The sequence below is a fragment of the Sitophilus oryzae genome, unplaced genomic scaffold, assembly GCF_002938485.1.
Source record: "Sitophilus oryzae breed Bouriz unplaced genomic scaffold, Soryzae_2.0 scaffold_1576_pilon_pilon, whole genome shotgun sequence".
Lineage (NCBI taxonomy): Eukaryota > Metazoa > Arthropoda > Insecta > Coleoptera > Curculionidae > Sitophilus > Sitophilus oryzae.
Genome location: NW_022146254.1, coordinates 17440014 through 17465585, shown reverse-complemented (window position 1 = coordinate 17465585; position 25572 = coordinate 17440014). Strand labels below are relative to the sequence as shown.

General features: G+C 30.1%; 1 protein-coding gene across 1 annotated transcript; it reads right to left on the bottom strand.

Annotated features, from left to right (window-relative positions):
* Positions 1-4914: 4914 nt before the first annotated feature.
* On the bottom strand, positions 4915-24170 carry LOC115879405 (protein takeout-like). The gene is made up of 5 exons (XM_030896229.1): positions 23971-24170; positions 17523-17751; positions 11534-11667; positions 8665-8817; positions 4915-5185 (listed from the first exon to the last, which is right to left on the bottom strand). Exons 1-5 carry the CDS (start codon positions 24035-24037, stop codon positions 5034-5036), a joined length of 735 nt encoding a protein of 244 aa, XP_030752089.1. The 5' UTR covers positions 24038-24170; the 3' UTR covers positions 4915-5033.
* Between the last annotated feature and the right edge of the window lie 1402 nt (positions 24171-25572).

Below are 25572 nucleotides of genomic sequence, written 5' to 3'. Positions count from 1 at the left end.
TGTAAAATATCGACATCACACGATAGGTAAATAATGGATTTTAGTACTGCAGAACAATAATGTCAAAAGGTACTGGGTAAATGTAAACTAAATAATGTCAAAAGGTAAAGGTTCTACCTTAAGAGGATATTATGTTTATTCACTATTTTGTATTCGTAAGTTATGTATAAGTCTTGTATATACTTTGTAATTGGATCAGTTTGAATAAACATTATTTATTATTATTATTTATTACTGGTTTATAAAAAATAAGATTAAAGTTAATTAATCAACCTTTAAGGTATAAAATTTGGTAAGTGTTATTATTAATAAAATAGTTTGATTTATTTATGTTGTTTTATTTATTCCTGTGGAATATTACAAATTTGTATTTCTACATAAGTTATATTGATAAATATAATCATAAATGCGTGAAGCTTGAAAGTAAGAAATAGTTCTTTTTAATATTTTTTTGGTAAGTGGTGTTTTAACACATACCGTTTTTGTTAAATACGTATAGAGTTTTTTTTCACAATATTTTGAAGTAATGACTTATCAGTCAAATTTTAAATATATTAATTGCCTGCTATGCGTTCCAGTTGTACCAACTTATTTCTTTGTAAAAAAATAAACTACTTTGAAATTAAAATGACAGACACATCTATCACTGTCAATGATCTGGTCGTTGGACAGACTATAGTATCAAAATATGTGACAAAAATCAGGATTGATTGACTTATTCAATTAGTTTCCGTCACTTTCCGTTTCACAGGAAATTATTGAGTCATTGTAAATTTAAATTTAAAATACTATTTTTTTAAGATGAGTACCATTGAAAACTAAAAAATTGTAGTTATTTTCGGTAAAACAGGAGGGCACTGGGAATAATTGAATACGTCAGTCAATTCTGATTTAGGGTCATACACTACCCAAGTAGCAAAAAGAAATTCTAAAGGAATTGAATTATTTTATAACAGTCGAATAGCGTTGTCTTAAGGACTGCTTGATTTTATTAAGCGTTTGGTTTCGACCATTCTGCTTTTTAATAAAAGTTGTCATATTAAACTATTTTCTAATAGTTTTTACAACGTATCCTATAACGCATTAAACGATAATTTCTTTTAGTATGATATAACACTTAATAAAACAATGCTATATGATAACAAACATATTATTTTATTAGACTCTTATACCCACCATGTAAGAGTTCTATAATATTCATATAACTAGTAGTCACAAGATCATATAACAGTTACGTAAACTTGTCTTATTAAAGTTGTATTACGTTGTATGATAGAATGTTTTATTGCGTTAAACTATAGTGCTGTATACAACACCAGTTACAGTACGTCTGTTCGTTCTGTAGCTACGGAGTATCCGTGAGCGAGGAAACGATATTCTCTCCATGTTTTTCGTAAAAAATTAGACGACGCGTCCCATCAATAAAAATTCCACAAATTTGCAAGTAGACAATAAAATGAGTGGGCGGAGCGATTTGCGGGGACGTACTCGTCAAGTCGACGTATAAAATATATTGTTGTTTATTTAAATGTTTTTTTGTCCGCATTCCTTTCATAGACACAGATCCAGCAGACGTACTGTTATAGCCTTATATGATAAAATTGTGATTAACAAAATAAATTCGCTGTAATATCTGTATTATAGAACTGACAATGTATAATATAACCTCATTTTATATTAAATGGTATACCTAGTTATTTATTTTCTTATTGTTGTTGTTGCAAAAGTAATATCTACGTACGAGTTTAATCAATCACAGTTATTATGAATACTTGACAAAGTTGGAAAAAAGTTAACAAACGCAGTGGTAGTTATAAAGAGCATGTAAGAAAAAACTCCTCGAAATTACGGCAAATAATCCCGAAAATTCCCTGGGTTCTCAAAAGCCAAAATATCTCGGGTTGTCTGGCTTCTCCAAAACATTGTTGCCACGTTGATGTAAAAGTTTTACTGTAGTAATGTTTGTATTGTTTTATTATTGTTTTTCCAAGTCCTTAGGTTGCCACTCACTCGTCGGGCATGCATGAAATGCATTGCGTGCATGAATCTATGAAAATCTGATCATGTTTGTTAGTTTAAATAATAATCAAATGAGATTTGGCAACATTTATTTGTCACAAATCTGAATATGTCCAAAATAGTTCTATAGTGCCTGGAAATTCTGCGTAATGATAGATATTTATCCTATACCGTTTTATTTTACAACAAAGACTTATTTAAGGGATTCATTTATAAAAAAATAGTTGCATTATAATTCGCCATGTTTAAGGCAGAATTTTTGTATGGCCTATGGGCGCCATTATATGAAGCAAAATTAAAAACATCAAAATAAATTTTAAAATGTTATTTTTGAGAACTATTTTGTGATAAGATTCCCACATACAGTAATAAAGTGTTTAATTAAATTAAAAACAAGAATTCTTGAAAATTTTATTTTATTTTATTGTTTAAATTTATACGTAAACCTTAATCGAAATTAAAGCGCTGTAATTTTTTGCCAAATACATTCCTATAATCTACCAGTAAAATTTTCGGCGCAACAAAAATTGTCCCTACTTTTCAAACCCTATTAATGATTTTTTATATTACATATTTGTTGTACCTTCTGGCTCTACTCGCCATTTTCATTGTCAAGTAAAGTCTCCTTTTTAACAATCCACATCCTCTAGATTCATTTTACGACACGCTTAAAATATAATTTGCTCCTAATATTCTTCGGTAAAATATAAAATACTCTTTTACCTCGCTAAATGATCAAATGTTTTTATTGTTCTGTTTCTTAGATGTGACCACGTAATACACAATAAAACTAGTTTTATAATAGTTATATGACGCTGTGTAAAATAGTTACATAAGAGTTATATACCTTTTTTATACAACTGCTATACTACTAAACGGTTGTATAAAAATGGGCCTTTTTTGGTTGTAAAGCTATCATATTACGTTCTTATAGCACGGTATATAAATGGAGATATCCTATAAAAATTATCACATAGCTGTTTATACCCCCAGCCTTTATAAAATAAAATTTGCTACTTGGGTAACATACCAAATCTCGTTTTATTTATTTTCTTTTATAGAATAAAAAAGTTATAGGGATGAGTTTCTTTTGAAAACACTCGGTATACTGTATGTGAATGTCACATATTTTATCTCAAATTTTCAAGCTGATGCTATATTTTCTATAACCATCCAGATTAATCCTAGTTACAAAGAAGGGGATGTTAACTTAACAAACTTTTTACTATTTTTTTCAAAAAAATTATTCAAATAGTTCTGCTTTTTGTAAATGTTTATACACATAATGTTATCCATAATGTTATCAAGATATGAGTAATAAAGATTACCATAATATTAGTTTTGAAATTAAATTATGAACATTTTACCACTATCTAATAGTAATCGTATATTGTTTTATTAGGAGTAGATATTATACTTTTTGTGGCGAGGTTGCCCGTTTGGGCGACATATAGGCGAGGCTCAAAGAGTCATTTTTACTCGGAATAGAACATGCTATTTTTTTTTCAAACACTCACAAATAATTTTTTGCTGAAACTGCTTTCAAACGTTCCAAATAATATAAAAGATTTAAAAGTAATACCTTTTAAGTACCTCCAAAAAAATCTTTTATGGGTATTTCGCCACTGCACTACAAGAAAATCTACAAAATAAAATAGTTATTTTTTGTAAACACTTCCGGGCGTTAAACCTAAACGGACGCTGCTTGTCAGAAGTTATGTTTACAGTAATACAAATTTGGCTAACAAAGAAAAAAATGCTTAACGTTTCGGAAAGTTATCTCTTTACGTCGTCGGAAGCAAAAAAATACAAAGAATAAAGAAAAAAACTATTTAAAATATTTTAATTCAAACTATTCGAGAACACTTTACTTTTTTAAAAACAGATACATCTACAAGAAACCGTTGACGTTCTGGTTAAATGACATTATATCAAGTTAAACTTCAAAATTAACAATTACTACCTGATAACAATTACTTAATAAGGTAAAACCAAAAAGCCCCAAACTTTCTGTATGATTATTTTTAAATTTTACGTATGTTATGTTTATTTATTTTATGTTCTTAAATCAAAGAAGCGATTGCCATACATTACTAACATCTACATATGCATGAGCAATACATTTATCTTTATTAGATTGAATTAAAAAAGCCTCTTTTATTTTTCCTTTAGAGGCTATCGCTTCTTTTATTATAATTATGGCGTTATTAAAATTTATTCTGTGCCCTGTGTCCCATGAATGCTGACAAATCTTAGATTTGTGAAAATCTCTCTTTCTTAAATAATCTTTATGTTCTTTAATTCATAACATTTAAGGGTCTAGATGTTTCAGCAATGTAAAATTTATCGCATTCATAGGTATAGACATTTTTTACCTTTTAAGTAATTATATATCCAGAAATATGTCAGTTAATAATATATTTTCGTACTTTTGTGCTTAGGCTTAAAAGTGCTTTACTTTTATGCCTATAGGAGTTAAAATTACTTTTTTATATTGTCAATCACGTCGCAAAAATTAATACTTTTATGTACTCATAAAAAAAACATTTTTCGCAGCCAACAAAAAATGCTAAATGTTTTAGAAAATAGATATATCTTTCCCCCTCGTCAGAAACAAGGAAAAAAGAATAAGAAAATATTTAAAAGTCTGTAATTATTTCGTAAGCACTTTATTTTTTAGAACCTGAGACGTCTGTTAAAACCGAGGTTAAAACCCTTGATATTCTGATATAGTTTTAATCATATTTTAATAAGTCGATATATGATATATTCTACATGAGACCTTAATTTTTAATAAAAAAAATACTAATACGTTAGAAACCTTCATACGGGGGGATTTAATAAAAAAAATATGCTTCAAACTTTGATATATTTTTAATGTTGCACGATCTAGCATCATCTTTTAAAATTTCTTTTGAAAAAAAATTATATTTTTATATAATTTATATAAATATATGACATTTATTCATATTTTTGAAATTAACAAACAAGTAAATTACACTAACAAATATGTACTAATCCAGGAATAAGTCCTTGTATGGTATGCTGTCAAAAATTCCTTGAAAAAACTGTCTGCCTATAGCTGAAATTGTTACCTTGATAGCACCTGACATTTCTTTAATAGCATCCTGGTGATTTTCGTTCAAAAACTTGTTAACATGGTCACCTAGAACAACCATTTTGGAGAATAATTTTTATATTAATAATATAACATTATGATTTAATAAACATTAGACATATAAATAGAGGGTGTAAATTAATAAAGATGTTTTTTTCATAAAAAAATGATAAATGCGTTAAGGCTCTCCTTCCCACTGGCGCTAGCCTAGCATTTGTAAGGGTTGTCACAAAATGCTGCAAAAACCATGTGACCTTTCTACACGAATCTTTTTTTATTTGTTTGTATACACCTTAAGACGTGCTTATTATTATATTTCCTTCCCCAAACTCAACTCAAACTATTTCAAATTTACCCCTAAAACGCCCTAAAAAAAGCTGATTTTATAAGTAATTTTTTTAGCATTAAATGTATTCAAATCGATTTTAAAATTAATTACGAGCATGTCCGGAAGCTTCCTTAATAAAGTGAAACAAAAATTATTACAAAATATTAAAAAACATGGTCGCAATTTTGTGACGTCCGACCCTCTGCAAACCCAATTTTGATCATTTTTGTTGCCCGTAATGTGGCGCACTCACGTGAATTTTGTTGCTGACGCTTTTGAAGGCGGGCAAAGGAAACCAGGTACGTATTCGAATTATTTGAATAAATTATTTTATAACGCTTGTCTCTTACACAATAATTTGAAATTTTTATTTTGTAATTAAATCACACGGCAAACAAAATTTGCGTTGCATCTATTGTGTGTGTATGGTCATTGATCATGATGCAAGGTAACAAAACATAAAACAATAAATAATTAATAAGATGGTTTGACCACTGTGAAGTAATGGAAGTCCACAGTAACTTGGACCTGCGCCGGCGCGCGGCGCGACTTCAATAAGCAAAAATTAGAGTAAAATCGTTATATCGCATTACATAAAGAGATAGTACATGATACGTGATACATGATACAGAGATTACATGATATAATAATTTTGTTACTACCTATTCTTACTTTGCTCTATTATTTTTAAATTGTTTAAAAAATTAATATTGTTAAGTGATAAAAATTATACTACTATGTATTATACTAGTGATAGTTAAAGTGCCATAATAGTAGTACTCTACAAACAAAAAATAATTCGTTCAAAAAAAACACACCAAAATAAAATAAAAAACATTGAGATGTACTAAGATGACATCTTTACTCAAAAAGTATGTACTACATATACGAAGTCAATGGACATACATATGGGCAATAATAATGCATATAAACATTTATTATATTAGATAATAATATTGTTTAAAAAATGGACGATTACGATTAACTTTTAACAGAGATATTTCTAATAGGCATATTTCTAGATTTTCTAGGATCCACCAATTCGGTCAAAAGACATTTTATGTAGAATTCCGTAAGCTGTTTTTTAGTTTCTTTTCCAAAAAACTTCATCTTTGAAAATAATTTCGTGTTTAATCCCCCAAGGGTGACCACACAGGAAACAACAGAGGGCCAGGGTCACTAAAAACATTGATTATCTCCAAAAAAAATATATTACCATTTCATAAATCTTGTTATTTTACAAGTAGGCTTTGGAGCATCACAAAACAAAAGCAAATGAATAATGGAATTGTCGTAACTAATAAAATGCTATTATATCGCAGCAGAAGTGTCTCAATTTTGTAATTTTTTTAAAACGTATATATTACAAATATTTTTTTTATGATGAATGTAGATGATAGGGGTAAGTTTTTACTGTTTTTGTGCTCTTTCACATTTTAATAATATTTTTCCATATTTGTATTAGAGTCATTTTTGTTAAAGAAAAGTTTGCAAACCTAAAGTATGTACGAGGATGTAATTCAGGAAAATATTTTAACTTCTATAGGGTGGCTCAAAAAAGTGTGAGTGGACCGGGATAATTTTTTTAAATGGAACACTCTGTATATTGTTGCATTTTTGGCTTCCTTTCTGATCACTTTACATAATCCTAAGATAAGATGTAAATATATTTGGATAGTTTCAGAGATATTAATAAATAAATAAAAAATATATATTTTTCAATAAGTTACAAAGTAAGTTGATAAAATATTGCATTTTCAAAATAATTACAAATAAAATGAAGCTACAGCTCTTATCATATTTTTATGCAATTGTCTCAAAAGTCTTAAAAATCGATTTTTAAGAAAAAATAGTTTTATAAAAAGTTCATTACTTTTGACTTGAGACACCCTGTATAACATTTTTTTACATATTATGATGCTTCTAGGCTCATACATTTTTTGGAAACTAGTTGAGGTGTGACTTTGACCTGAATCTGCGAAAATATGATTTTTTATGTGGGTTAATATTGTAACACCCTGTATAAACCATTTCCTATGCACTAATAATTGTTATTTTTTTTATATTTTGTATTGACTTTGTAATTTTAACACATATTAAATAATATCTACGAGCAAAATAATTTTTCCTTAAAATATGGTCCACCGTTAGGATTTTGGGCACCGTTGACCCTGGATTTATCGAGAGATTCATAAGTGCAAGTAGCCGATGCACCGCCTTCTGTTAGTTTAAAAGCTACCTCGTCTCTTCGGATTCCCCGCAGGTGTTATAGTTTGTCTAGGGAAGGGCAGCCTTAAGAGAAACCTAATTATTATCGCCTTTTTCAAAAAAGATTAGCACTTTAAAAAAGTGTAATACAACTACATTTTTTTTAATTTTAAAAGCGACTTCCATTGGTAATTTTAAAAATTGGGCCTGAAAATAGAAGATTCTACACATAGTAGGTATTCTTTTTTTAGATAGATATTAGATTATGAAATTTTGGCTATAGCATTTAAATTTATAGAATATCCCATATAGTAGTACTGGGAAATATTGAAACTATAGAATATCTATTTCATAAGCTCGTTTGAAAAATGCATTCACTTTACTTTAATAATCAGTAATTAATTAATAAATAATTTAAAATTATATGCTAACCTCTAGATGGTGTGAAATATTTGTCTCGCATAATAGCTACTATACGTAAAGTAATTTAAGTTTTTTCGCTATTATTTTTAATTACACATTTCATTCAATGCCACTGATTTTTTGAAAAAAGTTACAGTTACAAAAGGAATAATTGGTAATACATTAAACGCATTCATTAGTAGGAAGCTTGGTACAATTTTATTTATCGATATGTGCTTTGTCATTGTATAATATTTAATAAAAAATGACTAACAATGATAATACTCCTAATTCTGTAAAAATAATATAACAATTCTCTACTAACAATAAATAACTTATTTTAAATTATACTTTAAATAGGACTGATAGTAATATAAATTGAGAACAGAAATGTGGAAAATACAAATAAGAGAAAATCCGAATAAACAAACAAAAAATGATTATTTTCTAACACAGACCCCCCTTGTATTAAACCTTTGTATAATATTTTTCTCTTTACTATTATATCTAATGAAAAACTACAAGACAACTTCATATTGAATTAAATTATAATATTAGGCTATATTAGAAAAATCGATTTAAATCTCACCCAATTGTTTATTTCCATTAAACAGATTGTCTAGTTGTATATATGCCATAGGAATTTGAAACTCCAAAGTATCTTCTGGTAACACTTGGGCATAGTCAACATCATTCTTCTTCACTAACTTGTAATTAAAATCATACTGGAAATCCGAGTTTTCTGAAATATATTGTTAATGTTAATCCAATTCGATAACCAATTGTCAACCTTGGATATATAACCTATATCCAAAGTAAATGATTGATAATTTGGTATCTACATATATAAAATGCTAATGTTTATCTGTGTCGTCTCTACTGAAGTAACGACTTGCTCTAGAAAGTTGCTTTTTTACTAAAAGATAGCTAATTGGCTCTTCTAAAAACTGCCGTCGCCGGATTTTTTGTTTTTCATTTAATTAAAAAAAATAACAATTTTTTTTTTCCTGATGTCGTGGCGGATGCGCCAAGCTTTAACTAGTCTACATTATATAAAATGTTAATGTTTATCTGTGTCGTCTCTACTGAAGTAAGGACTTGCTCTAGAAAGTTGCTTTTTTACTAAAAGATAGCTAATTGGCTCTTCTAAAAACTGTCGTCGCCGGATTTTATGTTTTTTATTTAATTTAAAATAAAAATAAAAAGAATTTTTTTTCCTGATGTCGATGTCGTGGCGGATGCGCCAAACTTGTTTATACCGGGTGCGTTTCACCCCTATAATTTCTTTTTATTTTTTCAGATAACAAAACGAGATTTGGTATGTTAGTATATGACATAAATTAGGATTGACTGACGTATTCAATTGCTTTTGGTCACTTTTTGTTGAACCGAAAATGGCTATAACTATGGCTGAATAAAATGATATGGCATATAACTTTTGATATTTTTAATTAAAAAAATTGCATTTTAAATTTAAATTTAGAGTGCCATGAATGTTAACGACAATTTGACTCGAAATACCACTCGTGTGTGGTAAAAAAAATATTTTTACAAATATGTTAATGAGTCACCCTCGTTCTATTTGAAAACATTGAGATATGATTAAAAATACCATTTGAGCATCTTTTAACCGGCCAGGACAAGACACGAAAAACATTACGCCGGGTCCAGACCAAACAGAAAAAACAACGACAAGACAGAAACATTCATGTTTTACGACAAAATTGCGACAAATCCAATACATTTCTAAGACTCATTTTTGTTTTGTTTCAAAATTCAGAGACAAGTGTCAAAGTAAGTTTCTAGTAAAACAGGAAGTAACCAAAAACAATTGAATACGTCTATCAATCCTAATTTATATCGTATACTAACATACCAAATCTCGTTTTGTTATCTGAAAAAATAAAAATGATATAGTGGTGAATGATATACTTTTGAGACGCACCCGGTATATATCAATCTATGATGTCAAATACCGCAGCTTACTTTCTTCTACCTTTTGATCTAAATGGAATTTAGAATAATTTAGGAATGTCATTTTAGCAACACTCTATGTATCGAAACTGAATTGTAAACATAAACTCTAGTTACTAAATTTATTTATGACCACCACATTACTGTCCATACCCTCGTGGCAGGTTTATATCTAGAAAAAAGTCTGAATTTAAAATAAAAATGTTTTTTTTAAGTGTTATTAAAAATAGTTCAAATAGTTTTCTTTCTTGGGGGTCCTTCTGCCTCTAACGAATGGAAATTGTTTTATCAGTTCAAATGTCACTGATGGTTTCTGTTTGGATTCATTGTAGTGTTGTTTACTTAGATTACTTAAAAAAATATCTTTTTATTTTGTAGATATCTCTTCCAGTGGCAAGAAAACTATACTTTTTTGAGATGCATTACTGCTTTCCGTTTTATTTTATAAAATAACTAAAATTAATATTCTCCAGCAGAAATGCTGATGTAAAATGTTTGAACGTTTAGATACATACCACTATTGACAATGCATAGAATTAACAATTCAAATTTTTTATATGAATGAATTGCCTGATGAATGATTAAAATGTTTCTTATTCCAACTTTCTTCCATTACTTCATAGTGTGCGATTTTTTACTGCGACCTTCAGACAGTACCAAAAATAATCATGAATTTGTACCTGTTTGGCGCGTGTTAAACATACTTTTACTAATTAATTTTAATGACAAGGTCGTTCCCTTCATGTTTTTGTGAAGATTTTCAGCAATCTTTAGATTTAAAAACATTATAACCTATGTACTGTACGTCCCATTTTTATGACAATGACCCTGATTAGATTTTTTTTATTCTATTCCATTTTTGTGATATTCACCAATTTTTATATTTTTTTAATGGAACACTCTATACCGGGCACGTCTCAAAAGTGGTACACCCCTATAACTTTTTTATCTTTTCGGATAAAAAAAACTAGATTTGGACTGTTAGTGTATGACATAAATCAGGATTGATTGATGTATTCAATTGTTTTTGGTCATTTCCTGTTTTACTGGAAATTACTACAATTTTTTATTTTTAAATAGCACCCTCGGTGTTTTTTTAATTTATTCGATAGAAAATGACACTTTGAATAGAATAGCATATCACATGTCTACTTTTGACATTTTTGCATATGATTTATTTGAAATTATCATATACGGAATTATAGCAAACCATAACTACATTTTGACTCGAAATACCAAGTGTGTGATATCAAATTATTCGTTAAAAAATGCTTTTTTCCAAATATGCTAATGAGCCACCCTCGTTACCATTTTCTATCGAATAAACTAAAAAAATACAGAGTGTGCCATTTAAAAATCAAAAGTTGTAGTCATTTCCGGTGAAACAGGAAGTGACCGAAAACAATTGAATACGTCAAAAAATCCTAATTTAGGTCATATACTACATATATATAACAATAATTGTAATCATATTATTTCCTTACCAATAGTAATATTCAAATTCCCATTGCCTTGAATCGGTAGTACCAGAATTTGTCCATCTACTTCGTACTTTCCAATTAGAGCTGCACGTTTGGCGTTCATGAAGAGAGTTACGTGAAGTTTGTCAAAATCAATTCTAGAATAAAAACAATTAATTAAGTTCTAGAATATAAAAGAAAAACAATACAATTTGTCCCAAATTGGAAGATACCAGTGGCATATCAGAAGCCGTAAGAGATACTTACAAAGATATTTAAAAAAATAAGACATTGTAAAAACCGAACTAAAAACTACTATTCAATTTGCGAACTTTCGTCATCATTTTCGGCGCCATATTGGTTTTCACGTATTTCCTGACTTGGTCCATGAGTTGTTTATATCTCTGGTTGTAAACTAACAATAACAAATTTAATAACAAAATATTAAACAATGACAAATTTATTTTAGCCTACCCGCAGTATACAATGAATAAATACGTCCTCTAATAATATGTTCATGGATCTTATAAGCAGGAATTCCACGGGACAAACGAATGTTGTGACTGGTTTTGCTGCTTTTTGTTCTTTATCTTTTACGATTCCTCTGGAACGTATTCTTTAATTCCTAAAGCCTCCGATGCTCTCTATAAAACACGTGAATATTTTCGATTTAGTTACAAAATATTAACTCTGTAGTTGTCCAATTACACCGTAAACCGCCGACACAGGTAAAAGGGGTTTTCCAGCATCTTTTTCGAGTTTCAAATACTCGATAACTTTTAATATGAGCCGTTGTTCTTTTTCACTAAAACGGGACGGCATCGGCAGTTTAAACACAAATTAAATCATAAATAACTAAATAAACATAGAAAATCCCACAAAAATTTACGGGAAACTATCGGAGTCTTTAAAATTTAACGACAACTTTGACAGTCGGTGATTCGTTTTGTTCGATTTCGGCGGGTAATACAAATACGATGTTTGCCTTTTTCTATTCGTGCACATTAGACAAGGAAGTACAATTCTTTGTACGTAATGAAGGTGATCTGTATTAGTCGTAGCGGTAGAACACAAATACACGAAAAACGTTTCAAATAATGATAGAAGCAAGTGGAGGCAAATTTAAAATGGCGGCGTTTTTTAAGAATTACTGTTTTTTTTAAGTTTTTTAATCGATTAAATTTAAAATAAATGCTAATAATAATAGGATTAATACTACACTAAGTATATAAAATTCAAAATGGCGGAATTTAGTTCTGTATTAATTAGTAGTTGCGAGCTAATTCTCTATCACCTACGCGCGAGATATAAGTTTTAGTTCAAATCAAAAATGTATTACAAGCAGCAGCGCACCAAGAAAGTAATTGTGAGAAGACCCCCTTCCGCCCCCTCTTTCCCCACCTGCCTCCCCCCCCCCCAAACAAAAAAATCCGAAGAAAACATATTAAATTTCCATATAAAATATAAACCTTGTACATTAAGTAGGGTAGAAGCACCGGTTGTGGCCAGGTTAAGGGATTTCTAGAGTTTGACTTATCAGAAAAAATATTTGTAGTTGATTTTGGAGATAAAACAAAATTTTTGGTGCTTCTCCAAACATTTTTCTTTCAAAATCTGCTTTTATTGTAAAGATTTGTATTCTTAATAAATAGTTATTTTCTGTTATTTTATGAAAATATACGATTTTTCCCATTTGTGGCCACCTTGTGCCAAATGTGGCCACATTTGCTACCATTTGTGGCCACATTCTTGCAAAAATATTCTCTATATTGAATTTTGCAGTAACTAAGCAAATAACATTTTTTTTTATTTATTAATTTCTTTAAAAAAAAAGACATAAAAAGAGACATTTGGTACCTAATTGTTTATATTTTTAACAAAAAAAAAAAAACATGAACGTTTATTCTTAAAACAAATCAAGTGATACCTAATACCTTAATTTGCTTTTTATCTGTTATACAAATGTTAAATAAAAATTAGGTACATATTAATACTACTGTGAGGAACAATAAGTTCACTAATTTATCAGAATATTCTTGAATATTTGTTAGTTGAGGTAACCACATATATCTCTTGAATTGACTTTTTTAGATTCATCAATTTTCATTGTTATAACACTCAGTTTGTACTAAAGCGAGTCATTTTTACTTCCAATTGCCGCAGATTTGAACCATTGCTCAGCTATAATATTCATTATTTTCGATTTGTAATATTTTTCCTGGATTCAACTGATTCCCGTATTAATAATAAAATTTCCTATATTTAATTCAGCAGATGTCACATAAGTTTAAGCTGGCGTTGGTGTCTCTTTTTTATTTCTACTAGAAAGATCTTTATTTTCCTTAAATTTTATTTTAATTGTTTTCTTTTTTGCAAAGTTTTCATTTTCAGTTTGTGTTTTTTTCTCCTTTCCCTTCATTAATTCAATCCACTTATCATAGGTAATGACTGATGGTAGATGTAGCCTCTTTCTTTTTAAAGATTAACATCTTCCCGGGCATCATCCTAGTTCATAATTATGTCTACTAGTCCTTTTCCTGCATGGTTTCGTCTAGTGGTCCTGAATCATCTTTCTTTGAATTCTCATAATTTTTATTTTCATTGCATTCATTCATATTTATTCCATTTAGTTCTAAATCTATATTTCATTTTCTCATCTGAAGGAAAACTTATTGGGACGGTATATGTTCAGATTGGTAATCTTGGCCGATAATTGTATTTGGGATATTATTATATTTAGGTACTATTATTCAGTTTTTATTAAAAGCTGAATAATAACAAATAAAATGTTCTTCATATTATGTTCTCCGTCGTTTGCACTTACATTATAAAGCTAAATAATATGTGGCCACAACTAGATTTCGATTGCACCATTTTTGGCCATAACCTGGCTACAAGTAGAACATAATTAACATTTAATTACACCTTTTGTGGCCACACAAATAAATCCTAAATATTAATTATTTGAATATAATAAATTTAAAAAATAGTTGCCAGATGTATAATATTTATAAAAATCACGGAAAATTAAACCCCAATACAGATTATTGTTAATAATTTGAGTTCTACTGATCTAGCTATCCTTAAGAAATGGGTTAAGAAAACAGCATCTAGCAAATATGTGCTACTACTTTTTGGTCTCACAGCCGACTTTTACACCAAATTTGAATATTTTCTATTGCATATAGCGCTGGATATATCAATTTAGTAAATTATATATGCACGGTTGTCACAATGACGTGAAAAAACTTAATTTTTAAGATTTAAAGAAGTGGCTACAACAGGGTCAATGGCCACAAATGGTGCGTCTACCCTATTGTTACAAATTTACTCTATCCGTGGGTCCCAATAATTCAAAACACTCAGTACAACAACGACTTGACTTGTTCCATTGTATGAAAAAAATTAAAAAAATTCTTTGTCAATTTTTGCATCCAAAAATACGGTAAACAAATCTCTAGTGAAATGTACAATCCAGTAACTTAAACTGGACTATCAGCTATTTTCAAGATTATTATTTATTGAAAGCCTTTCCCGTAAACTGGATTTAAATGTGTTCTTTCAGCATGAAAACCAACAATGCCTGCCATCTCTGTCTCAAAATGGAGAATTACGCCGGGGGCAAAAAAGTGAGCTCACCAATATACTTGAAGGTACATAATTAATTACGCGTATTATGTTTAAGTTTTACATATCTATATTTTTTTCTGTTGTAGAACTATAGTACCAAGCGATACCTGATCCAGAATCATGCGATGGTATTGTTACGATGGTGCAGCTCTTGTACACTTTGTCATGCCCCATTATAGCAAAACATTTCAAGAATATTTTGAACTGGAGCTTAAATCTTATTTTGAAAAAGATGCCGCAAAATTGGGAGTATTGCGCATTGATATTGTTTGGGATCAATATGTGATTGATAGCTTTAAAAATACTGTCCGTGAATAACGAGGACATGGAATTCGCTGCCAAGTAACCGGCCTTATTAGACTTCCACCAAACTTTCTTAAAAAACACATTAAACAAAATTGATCTCTTCATTTTTATTGCAGTAGAAAGCAAAATAGTATACGAGTATGTATCAAATATACGTGACATAATTTACTCATCAGCAAAGGCAAACTCATCTCTTAATGGTGTAAAATGTAGTACTAAAGAAGAAGCTGATGGCAGAACACTTGGCCTAAAAAATCATACTTTAGATGCTCTTGGCGACAAGGCTAGCGCTCTTCCTGGGTTTCATACTTTTACAGGATGTGACACGGTGTCTGTCTTTTCTCACAAAGGAAAAAAGTCTGCCTGGAAACCATGGAATTCGCAGAGCGATAAGGCAACCAAAGCTTTTCAAGCGATTTTAAGCCCATCACTCTCTTCCATTCCGGACGATGTCGTCAAAGTTCTTGCTAGCTTCACTGTTCAGACGTACAATCCACTTAGCACTGCAACCAACACTGACACCACAAGAAAATAATTATTTTGTTCTCAAAACAAGCCAATTCATTTGATACCTCCGATTTCTGCAGCACTGTATCAACATATCCTAAGGGCTGCTTACCAAGCTGGTCAAGTCTGGGGTTGTTCTTACGATATGGATGACGTAACGCCATCACCTAAGGTATGGAGCTGGGATGAAAAGAATTCAAAGTAGACTCCTCTATGGTCTGCTCTTACAAATGTATGGTAGACATGCCAAGAGCTAGCTAAATGCTCCTGTAAAACTGGATGTAGCAGTAGTCGGTGTAAATGCAAAAGAATTGGTCTTTCATGTACACTGCAATGCAGTTCCTGCAAAGACATATGCACCAACAGTGTAATTCAAAAGTTGGTATTTTTAAATATTTTTATATTTTTCCTGAGCTAGACTAACAAAAAGTTTCTGAGTAGACTTATTCTTTTTAATATTTTATTTTAGTTTAGAAGATTCCGAAGACTAAGGAATGGTATCCGGCGCCATTTTGTAAAAAATCACGGCATTTTATTTGTTTTTTCTTAAAAACGCTGTGCTTTTAATAAATTATAAAAGTTAAAATTGCTATTCTATTAATTTCAACCCCATTAGTCTCATAAGAATTAAGTTAAGCTGCGCAATTTTGAAAAATTCCGCCATTTTGAATCTGCGTCTACTCCTGATAAGCTGCTGCGGTCCAAATCAACCTACTATATGTAAGTAAACTTTCTGCCAAGCGGTTTTATTCTATCACGATTTGAAACGGTCTACCGCTACGACTATATGTGAAAATAAAAAAATAATCGAACGATGTACAACAACAACAACAAAACAACAAACAACGCTTTATTGTACAAAAAGCCAAAACAGCTTCATCGACCAAGCACTCACAAACAACAAAATCACAAAAAAATCCAAACAACAAAAAATACACAATACAAATAATACAATTTAAAAAAAACTAAGTTTTAAAATTACAAAAAGAATATACATGGACAATTTTAGAACAGTACGCAGTAAATAGGTATAATTTTAGAGTTATAAAATATTAAATACTTGACCTTTGACCAGTGTGTGAGATGACCAAAATTTTAAAATTCAAAATTGTTCATAATTAAACATCAACAAAAAAGTCGTTTACCGCATGTAGGGCTCTCTCCAGTAGGTATGATTTTAGAGCTCTGCGAAATGCGGGAAAGAATGGAAGCGACTTGATATTACAAAGGCAGATGATTGTACATTTTTTTGGCATTCTACAGTATTGAATCTTTAACTAGTTCTGAGCTCGGGGTTGGCAGATAAAGATCGTGCTCTGTATTCCTAAGTGGATAGTTATGAGATCGCCTTTCGGGAATAGCAGATATGTGCTTGCGGATTAACCAAAGGGATTAAAAAAAAATGAAATATGATGGACTTCGTTTTTGACACAAAATTTCCATTTCATGTGATAAACATGGATAAGAGAGAGAATGACAATCTGTGACGAAAGACTCAAACTTCGCAAATTGAACAGTATGTAACTTTTAATAGTATTCATAAAAAAATTAAATTTAGGCATAAACTTACTTGACATTCTTTAGGACAACTGTATCAAGACCAAACACGTCCAAGTCGAATAGTTTAATTTTTAAAGTTGGTCCAGCATCTACGTCGACTTCTGGAAATCTCATGGGAAGCATGTTCGGAATTTTCATTTTCTTTTCTCCTTTCAAGAGATGTGGTAAGGCATCATTACCGCTTTTGACAGCGCATGCGCTGAATTCGGGCCCTTTGTGACACACTTTAAGGTATGAAGCTGAAATAAAAGAATTATTATAATAAGACAGGAATGTAGGAATCTGATTAGTAAAAAGAATAGTGTAATTAGTATTATTTTCAATAATATACATGGCGTTTCGTGTAAGATTGCCAAAGATCTATAATAAAGCACTATAATAAATTATACAGGGTGCTACAAATTCGAGGTACGAGCATTGATATCTGACTTTATTTTTTTTTGTTTTGGGTATCTTAACAACAACAAAACTATTTAATTATTATATAAAATAATTTCAATCTGACTCTGTTTTTTTAATATTTAATCTAATTGAATAAGGAAAATCGAGCCAATTGGAAGATTCAAATAAATAATATCCAGATCAGTAATTTAAAGATAATATTTTCAATTTTTCTGATTTTATAATTGTGAATTTGAAATCTCACTGTACGATCTAATAATATGCATTATATTAATCGTACTTATAAATAAATCAACTTCTACAAACTATAGTTTCTAATGTTCGAAAGGGTTACCTCCCTCCCAATTGCACTAATTTATTTTTTGTTCAATTTTATTTATAGCTCTTTGAACAGATCTTCTTCTTATACTTCCAAATGCTTTTTGTACTTATTGTAAATGTTGAGATGTATTGATTTTGCTTTTACAAATGACGTCAAGTAATGCCCCCCGCCCCTTTGGTGACAGGTCCAGGAACCTCGCTGGCCATTATACTGCTTTACTATTTACAATCCATCTTCCGAGGAAATAATTTGATTGTTTATATTATATTATATTTATATTATTTATTTTATGATCTTTTTTATTATTTTATTGATTTGTTTTTCCGTATTCAATATTTTATTCCACGTCATTTTTAAATTTGAAAGATATACATTATTGTAACAATAAATAGATTAAATATTAAAAAAAAACAGAGCCGGACTTAAAAATAGTTTAAATAAATTGTATTCAAATTTCCGAAACAAAAAAAAATATTTAAGTGTGGCATATCATTGTAATCAAGAGCCCGAGTTCTTTCAAAACCTAAAATAAAAAATGCAGGTCCGTATTTAACAAAATTAAGCTGGCCTCTGTATCTTACAAATTATCAGCTAATTTGAAAATTAAAAATAACCATCAGGTAGCCCTAATAAAGTAGCTATGAGAATGTGCAATTAGTTTTGTGATTTTCTAAAAAGTAACGAAAGGAAAAAATTAAATTGATTTTGAAAAAAAACGTTTTTCCAAAAAATTCAGCAGTCCTTAAAATTTTTAAAACTTTTTTGATGGCGTCTTGATGAACATTCCAAAGTGGCAAGTTTGTCGCAAATTAAACTATGTTCGTATCTATTACGGTTACCGAGATACCAATGCTCGTACCTCGATTTTGTAGCACCCTGTATAGGAAAAAAGCACTAGAAAAAATAGTTTAATTGTACAGTATTTTTCAGGCAACTTGTTTATTAAACTTTTTTTAGGATCTAATTTAAGTACAAATTAAATATTTCAAGGTAAGTTTTTTAGGGAGACACCTTTATTTAAAAAAAAGGAGCTGACGGTATATTTAATATAGTTTAAAATAATATATTTTTTGATTTTTAATTTCTACATGAAATTCTAAACACATATTTTAATTAAATTTAAATTTAGGTCAAAAATAACATATGCCGAACGATAGATAATTAGATATTTTTAGTCGATTGCATTTTCACATTAATTTATTGATGCTTGTCTTTCAACAATATGTTTTACGCTACTTAAATTTATTAAATATTTTACAGGTTGCAAGTTATTTTCTTTATTAGTTTTTGTACTTATTATTTGTATTTATGATTATTAACAACCATATTTAAATAAATACACACATCTAATCGGGTTTTAGAAAACATATTACACAAAATTTAATTAGTTAATAATTATGCAAATTATTGATATATTTTTTGTCCTATGGTGCAAAATACAAGTGTTTTTGAATCAAATACTTAATAACAAACAATTTAGACATAAAAACAACAACATAGATTTATTTATTACATTAACTAAACAGGATGGCTCAGCGTAAAGTTGTATCAAGTTATATGAGGTTTTTACAGCAAATTTTCTTGTTACATATTTCATCGAGACCCGTCCACACAGAAAATTTGGAATGTTTTGCGTTCGTCTCATGCGCCGCCGCACAGTGGTTTCGGCAATGGAAAAAAAAAAACAAAAAAGAAGGTGTTAAATCGGGTTTAAATTATCCCATCTTACATCGAGTTAGTTCAAAGACAATATAATAATATTACTTTTTTAATTTAATTACTAGTTTTGAATTTACAGCACCTCCATTTTGACAATTTTCTTAATATACGAAACGCGCAAAAATAAAGCGAAAACAAGTAATATTTTACAGCCCTTCTTTTAATTGCTAAAAATCGGTATTACTCAGGAACTGTTGGGTTTATCCAAGGGCATTAAAAGTAAAAATCATTTTGCCAAAATATACCGTGCCTTTGGTGCAGTTTAGTTTGAATCTATTTCTAATAAAATTACTTTACTTCTTACTTTAATCAGACTAGAAAAAAAAAGCTTTACCGAGCTTTGGTCTCGGATTAATTTGACTAAAAAAAGCAACTGTTAAAGTAGTGATTCTATAAATTTTATCGCCAGATTCGGCCAAGTTTGTTAAAAATTTAAAATAAAAGATAAACAGTGTGAAAAAAAATTAAAACTACTTTCTTCATTTTTGCAGATGCCGAAAACCGATTTTAGATAAATTTTGATATGAAACTTTATCAGTATTGTTGTTGGATTTGTCTTATTAGCTGGATAATAAACATGTCGCAATTTGTGATACCATACAGTGTTGTGTGCGAGTTACTCTTTAACCGCGAGTACCCTTTAGAGCAAGGTTTAAGGGAACAGTATCCAGAATTACAAGGAGAGCGGTTGTTGCTGGTAACTGGAACCATAAAAAGATTTCAACCCAACTTTGCCAAAAAATTGAGAGAAGTGCATCATGTGAAACGAATTTTTTTTTCGAAGTATAGTGAGTGGTTGCAGGGCGAGTTTTTGGTTAATTTTCCTGAATCTGATCATGAATCCGAAAACGAGTCATCCCTTAAGTCTGTCGGAGGTCGCCCAGAGAAACCTTTTGAAGATTTGTGTAAAAGAAGTAAGCAAAATAAAATAAAAAAACTTCGAGAGGATTTTTCGGATGAATTGATAATCGCAGCAGCAGAACAAATAAAAAAAGAAAAACAAGCTGATACTATGAGGTATATTGATTCTAAAAAAGCCTTGGGTTTAATTTTTGACGCATCTTTAACAAAATATCAATATGAAATATTAAGAAAATGTGTTAAGGAAGTAGGCTGTAATATTTTCCCGCCCTATTTGCAACTACTTGATTCAAAAAAAACAGTGTTACCCTAATACGGTGGAAATAACAGAAAGTTGTGGTAAAGTCACTTTGCAAGGCTTATTGGATCATACTGTGGCGAGAATTATACAAGGAAAAACGGAGAATGAATTGTGCATGATTAAAAGTGAACTCACACTGATTTCAAAACGGGGATGTGATGGTTCATCAGGACATTCTCAATACAAACAAACACTCTCCGATGAAAACGTCACAGATGCAAACATGTTTTTGACGTCAGTTGTGCCCTTGTCCTTATCTGAAAACCACGATGCTTCCATAGTTCGTTGGGAAAATCATAGACCATCCTCTACACGATTTTGTCGGCCTCTTAAATTTGAATATATCAAAGAAACAGCAGAGGTAATACGAAATGAAGTGGAAAGAGTGGAACTGGAAATTTCGAATTTGACACCTTCCGTCATCAAGTTAACGGGAAAAACTTTCACTGTTAACCACACCCTAGTATTGAATATGATAGATGGAAAAGTTGCGCAAACAGTGGTTGGAGCATCATCAATGGCTGTTTGTTGTGTATGTAATGGTAAGCCTTCAGATTTTAATAATTTGGAACTTGTGAAAAGTAAACCAGGGGCAAACAAGGCGATACAGATGGGCTTCTCTCCATTGCACGCTCGCATAAAATTCATGGAATGTGTGTTACACATTGCATATAATAAAGAGTTTGCAGCTTGGCGAGTTAATCAGGAAACAATTATAATATAAATATACTAAAAAATATAAATTCATAAAAAAAATAATATATTAATTTCATAATGAGATAAATTTATTAGAATTAAAACCTTACCGAAAATCATAAAAAAAGGAAAACATCGCAATGGAGAGCGATACCCCAAAAAAACTCAAAAACGTCCCGAGGTATAAAACAGCTCTTTTAAAATACCCACAAATAATGGAAATCCTCCATCCCCCCACAAAATGGAGGTCACTTAAAATTTTGTAAAAAATGCACGCATTTTTGTTTTACCCTGTATTATGGGTATTGGCCAATAATTATATAAACTGCAAAGAACGGTTCGACAGTCGATAAAAAAGCGTTTCAGAATCTGGCTAGCAATTCAAAATGCCTTCAATAGTTTAGAAAATACAAGAAGTTCAACTTGATGCAAAAATTTTCACTTTACGTTTCAATTGGTGCTCAGTTTACTTTTAAATAAATTTATTAAACCATGTTATTTGATGTATTTTATTAAGCTGAAGCGAATAAAATTCGTCCCAATGCGATTGGATTAACGGTTTAGGAAATATAGGGTTTTTTCGTTATATTATCAGTTTCACACCACTGTGCGCGCCGTCTCGTCAGGTATGTACGTACCTCTATGAATATACGAGCTAAATTGCTGCGCATATTTTAAAATGTTTTTTATCAGTATATTTGAAAATTCAGACATACAGGAAGCTACAAATTCGGGGTAAGAGCATTGTTATCTCACTAACCGTAATAGATACGAACATGGTTAAATCGGGACAAAGCTGCCTTGGGATGTTCACCAAGATGTCATTATTTTTTTTAAAATTTCAAGGATTGTTGAGTTTTTTGGAAAAACGGATTTTTTTGAAAATAAATTTTATTTTTTCCTGCCAAATCAAAAAACTAATTGCACATTCTTATAGCAACTTTATTAGGGCTATCTGACTGTATTTTTAGATTCTCAATTTAGCTGATAGCCAACTTAATCTTGCGTTTAATATAATCAGATTAAATAATAATTAAAAAAAAATAGATTCGGACTTGAAATTATTTGAAATAATAATTAAAAAGTTTTGTTGGTGTTAAGGTACCTAAAACAAAAAAAAAGTATAAAGTGTTGAACTCGGAAAACCGAGTTCTTTCAAAACCTGAAGTAAAAAATGCAGGTCCCTATTTAACTATCTTCGTATCTATTACGGTTTCCGAGATAACAATGCTCGTACCCCGAATTTTTAGAACCCTGTATAGTTAATTAAAATTTTCTCAGGTTTATTCCACCCCGTTACAAATATGTAGGTTAGGTTTAGTTTCATTTTAGGTATCTCTATATTGATTAATAAATACAAAAAATTAAGTTAAACTGAGATCAGAAATTATTTGAAAGAAATCGAAATACAAATTAAACTTTTACATCCTGTATCAACAAAACGAAGCATTTTTTAATTATTTTTATCTGCCAAATATGCTGCCAAAGTTTCCTGAATATAATTTGGACCACCCTGTATTTATAATTTAAAAATAAATATTATTGTCCAATCCCAAAACAGTTATATACTTGATTTTTTTTGTTAGATTTAGGTCAAATAAAACTCAGATTGTAACAATTTGACGTTTCGACAAAAGTATCGTCTTCTTCTGAACTATACTATTTTAAAAGCCTTTCGTCACATTCATTATATTTTCTACTTAAGAAATATTTTTTTATAGACATAAATATTGTTTAAAAAATTGCTCAGAAAATCTAGAACAACCTTTTCATTAAAATAACTTTTAAATAATTTTTTTTAAATAAATAAGTATTTGCACAAGCTTTTATCAAAATTCTGGGGGGGGGGGGGGCACAATATTGTGCGGAATTGTGCATAATATGTGAAAAACAAACATAGACATAACGAATTTGACGAAAAGACTTTAAAATAGTATCGTTCTGATGAAAGACTAAACATTTGTAAAAAGCTTAACTTAATTGTCACTAATTTAAAATTCTAAGATTTATTTGATTCAACTCTAACAAAAAGAACTATATATTTTGTTATGATCCCCAGAGGCCCTTATCAAGAATATATTCTAAAAAAAGGAAAAAAATGCTATATGTGACAAAAATTATTAAGCCCGCTTTATAAAGTACAAGTTTTTTACTTACGTATTTCTGCATTAATGGATTGCACACAAATTAAGAGAAATCCAAATGAAATTATTCTATAACACATTTTGTTTATACTCTTTTCTAACCACAACTCAACTGCCAACTATAGTTAGGTAACTAATATGGGTTTTACTGTTTTATAAATTAAATGAACTGCGGCTATACTGTTATTACATAGTTCAGTATTTAAATGAAGCAAAAATCAAATTGTTAACTACTGAACAATTAACGACAAATCATTTACATTAGCGCTGTTGTTTTAATTACATGTTATAAATATTTTATTCAAATTTATTTATCTTTTCAGAAGTCATTTTAATGACAACATAATTATTTTTCCAAAATTATACAATGTAAACTTTAAAATGCATGATTAAAAAATTACTGTAATATTTAAGTAAGAAGATTTTAATAGTTTTGCTTAAATCGTATTGGAATTTTAGAATATGTGTATAGAAACAAGTTGTGTGCTATATTAAAAGTTAATAATTGACATTTTTAAGGAATAAAGTACACTGAACGACACGAAACATGGACAAGTTTATTAAGACTTTTATTCTAGTTGGCAGATTTTGACGATTTTTAAGCTATATACAGTGTGGCCCATCGAAAACGTTCTGCAAGGCGTAACGGCCAGGGTATTTTTTTTTCAAAAAATCCAAAAACACGTCAATTTTGTTTGTGAGGGGGACAACTTTTGCCCCAAAAATGATGCAAAATCTTCAACCCTCTGAGCGGGGGTGTCATCCCCCAATTTTTTTCAAATGGGAAGGGGGGTCAAGTGGTACCGCAATGAAAAGGGCTTTCTATTATCTATACTTTCCCGCTTCGTTTTTGAAAATCGGTCGAGTCATTGAGAAAATATGAAGGATTGAAATTTGAAAAGTTTAAAAATTTATCAGAGTAAATGATGAGGATAATTTCCTTCGACCAATTTGCTGTTTTTTCTTATTATTTCTAGATATTTTCGCATTTTTTCACTTGCCACAAGGTTGAACGATCAGGTGCGGTAGTTGCGAGATAGCTGTTCTGTGACTTGTGCGTTAAAGTTCTTCCCAAAATCGTTAAATTTTTAACAATTATGGTGTACTCACTTGCAGAAAAAGTAGAAATAATCGAACTTTATTTTAAAAATAAACTTTATTTTGCTTTATTTTAAAACGTCTTCGTTGCGTTCTTGTACCAATTGAATTTTGTACGGGTGAAACTTTTTTTAATATCCTTTGGACGCTTGTACGATTCACGCCGGTCTCATTGGCTAATTTTCTTGTACTCAGCGTACTTGGCAACTTGGCCCAATACGAACATCTCCATAGCTTCATTTACTACAGGATTTTTCCTCTGCCTCTTTTTATTCATAACGGAACCAGTTTCGCGAAATTTTGCTACTAACTCGCGAACAATTTTGCCATAAAGGTGTTTGTTAGGATGGCGTTCATTGAATATTTGCGCAACCCGATTGCCACATTCATTATTTTTAAAATAAAATTCAATTATTTCCACTTTTTCTGCAAGTGAGTACACCATAATTGTTAAAAAGTTTAACGGTATTGAGAAGATCTTCAACGCACAAGAAACAGAACAGCTATCTAGCAACTA